The 11,164-nt window shown below is 43.9% G+C and overlaps 1 protein-coding gene across 1 annotated transcript; it reads right to left on the bottom strand.

Annotated features, from left to right (window-relative positions):
• Positions 1–1,517: 1,517 nt before the first annotated feature.
• On the bottom strand, positions 1,518–3,185 carry C6H11orf91 (chromosome 6 C11orf91 homolog). The gene is made up of 2 exons (XM_048308497.1): positions 2,827–3,185; positions 1,518–1,725 (listed from the first exon to the last, which is right to left on the bottom strand). The coding sequence occupies exons 1-2, from the start codon at positions 3,179–3,181 to the stop codon at positions 1,658–1,660; spliced, it is 423 nt and encodes a 140-aa protein (XP_048164454.1). The 5' UTR covers positions 3,182–3,185; the 3' UTR covers positions 1,518–1,657.
• Between the last annotated feature and the right edge of the window lie 7,979 nt (positions 3,186–11,164).

The following is an 11,164-nucleotide window of genomic DNA, read 5'->3' as shown; positions in this document are numbered from 1 at the left end:
CTGAGTGAATAATGGATGATGAGAGCTGGATGTCAAGTGAAAGACTTAGTAAAATCTGAGAAGTAATTTTTAGGAAGCAGCAATTCCATGTAACGGAAACCTTTCTAGGCCCTTGCAATAACCTTGGAGAATTTAGGGTGGTTTAGGAACGAAATTGATCTGGAGATTGAGAAAATGAAGATAGTTCCTCTGCTACCTAACTTGATTTTAAAGCTCTTGCTTCTGCACAAAGCCTTTGAGGGCCTCTGTGTATTGGCCCTTTTTGTCCAATCCAAGTTTGTTTTCTGGCATTTAGTTTGGGCACTAACAAAATTCTCATTTTAATAGTAATCAACAATTTCTCTTTAACCATCCACATTTTCACAGCAATTAACTGTTTCTGCTTTAGCCTCAAAACCCTTTGAGAGACTTTTCATCCTCTTTCTGCAGAGGGAGCAGTGAAACACTGCAGCCCCGATTTCCAAAGTGTTCTGCTGTTCATTTGTAATCACATTAAAATGTGATTACTATAGTTTGATGATTGACAAATGGGAGTTATAAACTAGATTTTTCTTTTTTTAAAATATAAGCTCTGTGTACAGTAGATCAGAATATGGCTGGAAAGATTGAGGCAGTATAAGGATGAATGCTGCAGTAATCAGTAAGAGGAAATAAAATTTTGATATATTGTGTTAAAATATTTCAGAGCCGAGCAACTTGAACACAGTTTAAAAAAACAGAGATTAAAATATCACTCTTAAAGCTGTTTGCCAAAATACTGCAGCTTCAGGGTCAGTTGCTTTATTATTTTATGCTGCCACCTACTGCTCTGGAAGTAGAATAGAAAAAAGTAGTTGGTATCTTGTATCAGTCTATTTACGAGCCTATTTACTACTTTGTGGTGTTATTCTCCATGCCATGTGTGGCATTACTTTTTGAATGCTAAATGCTCTCCAGATCTTCAGCCTGTCATCCCTGCCTCTGTCCATTTTCCCTCGTGAAAGGAAGTGCCTTCCAAACATAAGGATGTTGTCACTTCAAAAACTGCCACAGGCTTTAGCCTAAGCACTGTTATTCCTGCAGTAAATAGTAGAATGTCAGTTGACAGTCAGTGTCATATGACTGCTCTGATAAAACCCAGCTCGAGCCACACCTTCTGTAATTTTGTGGTACACTAAAGACAATAAAGGAATACACTGTGATTGTAACACAGATTTTTATGTTAGCATGAAAGTAGATTTTTTTAAGCTGGTTTAGAGGCTTAGGACTTCTGACCATATCTATCTACTCAATATTGCACTTAATATACTTGGAACTAAAACGAAACAAAACAAAGCTCAGCCATATTTTGTACTGTCATTTCTATGTTTCCCAGCTACAGATATGGACTGCTGGGAATCCTGACAACAGCAGTGTTAATTTCTTAGTGTTTCTAAAGAAAACACTTCCTGTGTAAAGTAATTGGAGAAAAAAACAAAGTTAAAATACACAGTAGTGTTATCAGTAATTAGTACCAGACAAATAATAGACAAAAAAAGTCAACAATATGCTACACTTTTAATTTGGTAGAACAGCACACAGTGAGTAGAAACCCAATATTGAAGACCCATTAAAACACTCGATAGTGATACAGTGACAGAATATCCAGCTGAAATAATCCTAAGTATGCTGGTGGCCATTACTTCAGGTTCTGCATTGCTTTCATGCTTTGTATCTTCTTTTCCTCCAGTGCCTTCAGAATTTTATCTAAACAGGAATGAAATATAGTTTGTCATTTGTGATGTCATTAATAATTTACAATACTTTAAAGTAAAACAGATAATGTATTAAGCAAACTAATAATCCTTACAATGCCTTGGCTAGCAAATATCTGAAAACTAGAATTTCTCAAAATAACAGGTATTAAAAATGGAAGGAGGTGTGTATTGCTATAATGAAGAGAAAAGTATATGCAAACTACCAATCAGAACTTCTTTAGAGATCTTCCTTTGAATTCACATTTCTGATGGACATTTTTCCTGGGTTCTTGTAACCTTTGCACTCTTGAAAGTTTCCTGACTGGCAGCCTGTGGCCTTGCAGGAAATGATGAGCATCGTGTCCTTACAGTTGTTGGCCTTACCACTGGAACTCTGAGTACCATCATCATCTGCTGAACTATTTTATTTCCTGCATTTTCTTCCTGGCCAGCAGATTGTAAAATCAGAATGCCCAGCTCATTTATAATTTAAGTGGAGATTTTTTGGTTGGTTGGTGGTTTCTTTTTTGTGTGGGTTGTTTGGGGTTTTTTTTTGGGAGGCAGGTGTGTTTTGGTTTGGGTTTTTTTAACACCTCCAACTAACTGCGGCCTTTACATCAAAGCTGATGTACAACCGCCGGGGCTCATTACGAGTTGATACATTTTCTATGTACAAACTCCTTCTCTCTTGACTGGTGCCTGGGTTGGGTTTTTTGTTGACACTTAATGACTTTGGGGCTTTTGTTGCTTTGTGCAACAGTGACTACACCCGTACTTCTTGTGACTCCTCTAATTCGTGCCCTCAGCCGGCTACCCATGAGCAGTGGTAGCTGACACGGGACAATGGCTTTTCTCCCTGCGCCCCCGTGCTCCCGCACGCACCTGCGCTGCCCCCGCCGCGTCCCCGGGCTGGCTCTACGGCGCTGCGGGGCGGAGATACCCAAAACCCGCCCCACGCGCATCCCGTTTAGGGGTCACTGCCGGGGGGACCTGCTCCGCCCGCGGCCGGGCTGTGCCGGGCGGCGGCGGTGCCGTGTGCCCGCACCTCCACCGCCCCGCGCAGCGCTGGGGCGGGCAGCGCTGGCGGCTCCGCGGCAGGACGCGCACGCACACTGCCTGGCGTCGAAGCCGTCGCCGATGAGCGCCGCCAGCTCCAGCTCCTTAAGGCGGATGCCCAGCTCGCATATCTCCTCCTGCAGCTGCAGCTGGGCCAGCTCCGGGGGCCGCCGCGCCACATCCCCGGCCCGCGGCGCGCCCGGCGGGCAGCAGAGGCGCGGCGGCTCCGGCACCATGGGAGCGGGCAGCGCGGCGTAGCGGGGTGGGCCGGCCGCGGCCGGCAGCGGCTGCCACGGCCAGCACAGCGCGGCCAGCGGGGCCCAGGCGCCGCCGGCCGGCCGCGGCACGGGCTCGGTGCCGTGGAAGTGCGGGAAGTACAGCGGCGGCCACGACGGGCGTTGCACGGTCATGGTGCACGGTCAGCGCGGCCGCTGCCGGCCGTTGTCCCCGCGGCGCCCCGGGACGGCCCGGCCGAGGCCGGCGGTTGTCCCCGAGGCGTCCCGGGACAGGCCCCGCGGTTGTCCCCGAGGCGTCCCGGGACAGGCCCCGCGGTTGTCCCCGAGGCTCCCCGGGACAGGCCCCGCGGTTGTCCCCGAGGCTCCCCGGGACAGGCCCCGCGGTTGTCCCCGAGGCGTCCCGGGACAGGCCCCGCGGATGTCCCCGAGGCTCCCCGGGACAGGCCCCGCGGTTGTCCCCGAGGCGTCCCGGGACAGGCCCCGCGGATGTCCCCGAGGCTCCCCGGGACAGGCCCCGCGGATGTCCCCGAGGCTCCCCGGGACAGCCCGGGCTGGGCTCGGCACTGTCCGCTCCGGCCGGAGGCTGCCCCGTTTCTTTTCCTCCCTTGTCGCCTCTCCCCCGTGCCCTCTCCCAGCGCCTTCCCAGTTTTCCTGCGGAAAGGTGTTTTCACCCAGCGGTTTTATTTCTGCGCCGGGAACGTGGTGTTTCAAAGGGTGCGCCGGGCTCTGGAAGCAGCATTGGTTAAAAGAAGTGAAGAAGGCGCTGTCTTAAAAATCTTAACTTTTAAAGGTTTGTCTTCAGGCCGTGTGTGAAATAAGCCAGATACTGATGAGGGAATGGATGTTGGTGATGAAAATAGGGAAAAATCCATGTTCAGGTGGTTGCTCATGGATAGCTAATGCTCTGCATATCTGGTGTTCAGTCTGGTGTTCAGGATTAGGAGGTTGTGGAGATTTTGACAGGATAGGTGTTTCCCTACTCCCCCTTTTTTTTTTTTTTTTTTTTTTTTTTGTTTGTATTTGAGGATAAGACCTGTCACTAATACTGATTGGTTTCTATTTCTTTAGCCTTATCTCCTTCCATTAAATATGCTACGCCTCCTCCGGCCCTAGGCAGCAAGTGAGGGCACTGCTCATTGCTTCTGTGGAGCTCAGAACAGGCCAAAAAGACCCTCTCAGGCTTCCAGCAGGAGGACTTTTTGTCGATTTTGAGGTATTCTAGACAACCCTAGTAAGAGAGGTGCTGTACCAGTGCTGTTGATAGAGGACTGATGACTGCAGGGGCTGTGGAGGTTAGTTGGGATCAATAAATTTACTTAAAACAACGTGAAAAGCCCACTGCACTACTAATGCAGCCTTGAGTGGACTTCAACAGTACACAGCCCCTAAGGGACTGCTGTGTGCTGTGGAGTAAATTCCATTTTTAAAGCCTTTCCTTGAATAAAAAGAAAAGATTTTCTAGATGCAGAACTTCTGTGTACTTTTAACTGCAGTGCTGTGTGCTGTGAGCCAATACTCATGTGAATGTTTTGAAAGTTAGCAAATCTACAGATGCTAGCTGTCACTAGAGTGACAGTCAGTGTCCTGAAAAGTGGTAGGGATGGTAAAATAGTGGAAAGAGTCACTCAGTATTTTATTTTAATGTGCACTGTTAAGGGAGTGTGCTCTGACTTAGAGTCAATGCATGTTGTGTTACATGCAGTGTGCTTACATAATTAAAATTCTAGTGCCAGTACAGTCCTGGTACAGGTTCCACATTTTATAAATGGAACACACATATTTGAAATAAACACTGATCAGATGAGAAGTCTGATAACAAGGTTCTCTCTGGGCAGCCTGTTCCAGGGCTTGGTCACTGCACAGTAAAGAAGTTTTTCCTCATGTCCAGGTGGTTTCCTGTGCATCAATTTCTGCCCGTTGCCTCGTGTGCTATTGCTTGGCCCCATGGAAAAGAGCCTGCTCCATTCTCTGACCCCTCCCTGCAGACACTGACAGACACTGACAGGGTCCCCTCCCAGCCATCTCTCCTGGAGGCTGAACAGGCCCAGCTCCCTCAGTCCATCCTCATAAGAGATGCTCCAGTCCCTTTATCATCTCTGTTACCCTCCACTGGACCCGCTCCAGGAGCTCCTCACCTCTTTGTCCTGAGGAGCCCAAATCTGGACACAGCACTCCAGATGTGCCTCACCAGGGCTCAGCAGAGGGGCCAACCTTGTCCTGCTGGGAATGCTCTCCCTAATGCACCCCAGGATACCACTGACTTTCTTGCCCCCAGGGCACGCTGCTGGCTCAGGGGCAGTTTTTGTCCACCAGGACCCCCAGGTCCTTTTCCACAGAGCTGTTTTCCAGCAGGTTGGCCCCCAGCCTGTACTGGTGCATGGGGTTATTCCTCCCAGGTGCAGGACCTTTTGGCCTTTGCTGAATTTCAGACAATTCTTTTCTGACCATCAAGACTGTCGTGCTATGAGATGCGAGAAAACCTCTGCTTTTAGCAGAGATGTAATTGCCTTATGCAGCGTTACACACACATCAAACACCTGCCTTCGCCTTTGGCATTGAAAATCTGCTACCAAAATTGGGTTCTGCATATAGACAGGCTGACCATAAATGATAAAAAGATCAGAGTTTTGAGAAAAAAGGTGTCCATGTGTGGGTTTTGGCCAGCAGTTGCAGTAGGGCCAATAGCTACACAGGTGTGAGCCAGTAGAGGGAGGCAAACACACACTTGTTGGTGTGTCGCAGTTTGTCACATTTCTCACGTTCATCTCTGTGTATTTAAGTGCTGATATTTGAAGAGCTTATGAGAGTTTTCGTTTTGGAGAAGCAAATCTTTTACTTACCTAGCCAGCAAAGTCTGTAGTGACAGTATTCCAGCCACTACTTCTCTACATATATACATAAAAGCTCTTTGAAAGACTTTTTTTGTTGAGAGAAGTTAAGGAGAGTGACTTGAGATGGTGAAGTCTGAGGGAAGCTAAATGATTCTCATATTATTGGCAGTAGTAGTTAGACTGCAGTGTTAATGACAGTAACTACTGATACTCAGAAGTGCTGAGTGTGTGTGTGTGTGTGAATTTATGTTTTCACACAGATTGTTCCAAGTATCTGTAAAAGCCACAAAAGCTACAGCTCTTCTCCTTTAATGATAAATTTTTATGTCAATTTAAAAAACTTCAGATTTTCATCACTGACGTATCACGAAAAGTTGTAGCAAAAAGTTGGATTTAACATCTAATGTGTTATTTAAAATGTATACTAATAAATCATATTGTTGCACTCAGTTGAGAATTGTGTTGGTGTTTGAGCATCGATATTCTGCCATCTCTTCTTTTTAGTTCAGCTTTTTTCAGCTGAGTTGTCTTTTTCCCTGTCCTTTATAGTCGGTTTCATTGTATTGGAGTTCCTGGTTGGTCCAACAATGTATTTTATACCAACTTCTGGCTTTCAGCTCCCAAATTCCCAGCCTTTTTTGCCTGTCATTTGGATTCTGCAGCAAAAATTGCTGTATTCTCTCCTTTTTAGGAGAAGAGCTTCTAAAAACCTCTACAGGAACTGGTGTACTGTACTCCCAAAGCCTGTGTTTGCAGGCAGTGAGCTGTGACCTTCCTGCTCCCCTTGTTCCTTTCTGCTACTTGTGCTTGTTGTCTCTCACATTTGTGACATTTTCTTAATGAGAAGTAGAAGAGCCCTGCTATGTGTCTGAACAGTGTCTGTTCTGCCTCTGATTTGTCCCTTGTTTCCATTTGAAAATGTGTTGGTGCTGTTTGATGCAATCCCAATTTAGACACGTGACTTCTACCCCAGCGTATAATAGAAACGGTAGTAATTTTAATAAATGCATTAGATTTATGTGGCTAGGTTTTGGTAGCTGGAAAGAAGAGAAGCTACTGGCAGAAGCTGCTAGAAGCTTCTCCCATCTCTGATGGAGCCAATGCCATTGGCTTCAAGATGGATCTGCTGCTGGCCAAGGCTGAGCCAAGGATGAGTGGCATTATTTTCCCCCAGTCGAGTTGGTTTTGCCCATGACACTCACTGGTGTGGGATTTCTCCCTGCCCTTATCTCCATCTATGAGCCTTTTTTCATATTTTCTCTCCCCCACCCAGCTGAGGAGGGCAATGGTAGAGTGGCTTTGGTGGGCACCTGGTGTCCAGCCAGGGCCAACCCACCACAATAATCTACATTATTTGCTATGAATAATGTGTAATTGTTTTTCCTGAGTACATCCTGGTTTCAGTCCATAACCTGCAGGATTTCTCAGTGAAATTGATTTCAGAAGGATGCCACTCCCTTCCCTGATGTGTGTCTGGCCTGCCACATGTGTCACATTACAGTACTGCAAACCAGTATGAAGTGGGCTATTTATAAAGTCTCAGAGCACTTTGCCAGCAAACTTAAAATTAACAGAGAGCAACTAATTAACAATTATACAACTTGAAAGAAGTGCTAATTAAAAAGTTTTTAAGAGATGAATTTTCAATTGAAATGCAAAATTAACCGGAGACTTAGTGCCTGAAATAGAAATTTGGACTGATTAACAGAAATGCGAAAAAGAGCTAGCTGTGTAAGAAATGAATTTTTAATTTTTTCATCAGGTAAGTCTGTGCCATCTGAAGAAGATGTGCTGTTTTGGTTAGAAGGTATAAATCAAACTATTTTTCAGTGCTGTAGTTTCAGTCTTAACAGTGTTTATGGTGTGTTCAATCACACAAATCGGAGGAGCCATGACTCTGCCTCTCTCTGATGATTTCTGTGCCACTGAGTTCAAAACGCCTGCCTTATTTGAGGAACACAATAGGAGGTAAGAAACAAGAATTTTTCTTGAAGACAGGAGTTGCTTAAAGGCATTCAAGTCTGGTAACTGGGGAACCTTTTCATGTTTTGAGGTTTTTTCCTCTTTGTCATTATGTCTTGTTCTTCTATGCAGAGTTGGGATTGGGAATCTGGTGGCTTCAGGAGTGGCTTAGATGTTACATTTTTACCAGACACAGGGGAGCAGGGTGCATAAATAGAATTAAAGCAGCATTAAAAACTGATCTACCTACAGGCTCGCTGAGAATTTCTCTTGAAATTCCTTGGGTTTATGCATTTTATATTCTGCACGAGTATGTGTAGGGTGATGGAGAAGAAATGAGATTATTTTGGTAGAGCAGTGTAACGTCTGCATGTTAATTGAGCAGGTAAATACTTTGATTAGCTGTGTTTCTAACTCAAACTCAGTTTGTGCATCTGAGTTAATGATGGGTGCTTTTTCTTTAAATGTGAATCTTTGTCAAACCCTGATGGTTGTCTCCAAATATATCTCTAGGATGACCTTGTTTCTGAAATGTAATTTTTCATAGTCTGTCTCTTTCCAGGAGACTACATTGTTTTAGTTGTGTACTTGGCAATATAAAGGAAATAATGAGATGTCCTGTGAAATGAGAAAGCTGAATTCCACTGAGCATCAGACAAGAGGTCTGGGTTCAGTGCTACTGAAATGAGTCATCTCAGCAGGTGAGGTTGCTCAAAAAAGGCACAGTTCACCACATAAAAAAGTAAAGAGATCCCAATCCATGCTATGAATAGTCCTGAAGGCAGACTCACATCTTGTTCCTGGCTGTTATTATGCCACACTCCCAGACACCACCTGAAATTCCTATTTTAGAACCATTTAATCTTGGCTCAATAAGCTCTACTAGAGTTGACAATAACAAAGTTTACTTAACAGTATTCAAATGAGTTGTGTATTTTGTTTTTTCCTGTTTTGAATTGAATTGTCACCCAATTATTTTTCTTTGTGTGTTGGGAGTTGACACTGTCATAAATCTGTGCATTTTCAGATGGTGGTGTGATCTATAGGTCTCAAAATTTATTTGGGAGGCTTTATGCCTATAAAATTCATACGGGTTTCACAGTGAATATGCATATGCTCATAACTTAATTCAAATAGGCATTAACAAAAAAGCCTTTTCATGGGTCTGTAAGATTTGTTCTTTACACTATAATTATATATAATTATATAATATATATATAATTATAAATATTAATATATATATTTATTATATATATATTATATAATATATATAATTATATAATTTGTTCTTTTACACTATAATTAGGGACTAAGCATTGTTCTAAAAGCTTATCACATCTTTAAGGGTCAGCATTGTGTAATGTTTTTCAGAACTGTGTAAGTATTATTGGCATGTAAAGTTGTAAAGTGAGGTTTTTTCTACACTTTGCAATAGTTACTGTAAAATATAGTTTATCCTGATTATCCTCAGGATTAGAAGTGCTGCAGTTTGGAGATGTAGATGGTTTCCAATTATAGGAGCAGTGAAATGTGAGTGGTCTCTGATTTACTGGCGAGTCTCTTCAGAGCTTCAGCCTGTCCTATCAAGGAATGTGAAATCATGTCAGCAAGTGCAATCTTTGCTGCTTACATTAACTAAGAATAATGGAGACTGCCTTGTGCCAAACATAAAAGTGCAGTGATTGCAGTGGAAAGTGTATTATAATGGTACAAGAAGTTTCATTAAGAGTTGTTTTCATCACACAGCGTAGCTGATTCGGAGCAGAAACGTCATTCAAATATTTCAGTGCAATGCCCTTGCTCACTCTTACTGGTGCCATGCACTGATGAAATTATGAGAAAAGTAGCATTTTCTTTGAAGCCTGTTAAGGCTGCTTTATTAAAGTGTACAAACAAGATGTGTAGTTCATAAACAGGAATAGCAGCTGGTGTATGCTGACTGTTTAACTTTATGCTGTAATTAGCTTAACTTTGCTTGAAATATATTTTCCCTGAAGCATTAGTATTTCTAGGGCTTTTTACGCTTTAGGCAGGTGTGTTACTGTAGATTTTCTGCTGTCTTTGGAAAATTGTTTTCCTATCACTGCAACTAACTAATCTGGACAACAGTGCCCTAGTACAATGAAAGATGAAATTTCAATTAATTCTGGGGCACCTCTGCTGTTTTCTGGCTTTAAGGACTAAATAGTAGCAAAAATGTGAACAGGTTGTCTAATTTAGGCCCATGTTTGGGGGTAAAGGGAGGGAAAATATGGTGAAGACTTGCTGGCTATTGCCACACACACACAAATATGAAAGGAGGCAATTGTCTGTGAAAATGACCTAGAGGGAGAAATAAGAGCAGGGAGGGCACAAGGAGGACCTTGTGAATAGATGTCCTGTCAGGAGCATAAGGCACCCCTCCAGAGTGTTGCTTTCTAAAGATCAGGTATTATGTGCAATCTGGTGTATTCCAAAAGAAAATGGGAAATCTGATCACAAGAATTTTCCTAAGACCTAAGGCTAAGTCCTGGAGAGGGAACAGCAGCTGTTACTTATGGATGCCATCTCCTGCCTGCAGGGGATGGTGGAACAATGGGCTCCTCCCTGAGCAGGGCTGAAAGGCATTGCTTGAGAGCTGGGAAAAGAGGCTGGAACATTTAAAAAGTGGGTAGAATCAAATGTGAGGCAGCTGCATCAGCAGCATTGCACTGGCAGCAGGTTATGGTGTGCCTCCCTGTTTATTTGAAATGTCCTGCTGGACACCTGCGGCACTTTTTCCTCCTTGGCTCTTGATAAAGTTCAAAATATGAACATTAAGCCACAGGCCAAACCAAACCAAGCTAAGAAGGCTGTGGCTAAGTGTTACTTTAAGGCATTGTCTAAGAAGGCTTTTCCTTTCATAGCTCACATGAGAGTTGTCTAAAAATAATCTTTGTTCCGATTAGTGAAATAGCTCCCACACTGGAAGGCTGGCTGGATTCTCATCCCCCTGGAGCTGTGCCAACGATCACACTTCCTCTGGTGCCACTGCCATTGCTGTGGGTGGTGTTAGTTAAGGTATCATCAAAGCTTGATAGTTTACAATTAATTGCTATGTACTAATTAGTTAATGGATGGCATCCTCTCATTCATTTGCTAAAATTATAGGACTCGTATTTATAAACTACCTTGCACTCAGAGCACAGCTTTGAGCAAGATGTTCAATCCTTTTAGTCAATAAACACCTCTTGTATTAAGCTGCAGCCATCCCACTGACCGCATTTGTGAAGCAGCGTAAAGCAGCAAAGGAGATCCAACAAAACCAGAGGAAATACATCACAAACGAAACAGGATGCACCTGGGAGAGGGTGTAATGAAAGCAAATGTGTGATTTCAGCCGATT

Source organism: Corvus hawaiiensis, chromosome 6, assembly GCF_020740725.1.
Source record: "Corvus hawaiiensis isolate bCorHaw1 chromosome 6, bCorHaw1.pri.cur, whole genome shotgun sequence".
Taxonomy (NCBI): domain Eukaryota; kingdom Metazoa; phylum Chordata; class Aves; order Passeriformes; family Corvidae; genus Corvus; species Corvus hawaiiensis.
This window is presented reverse-complemented; position numbering and strand designations above follow the sequence as displayed.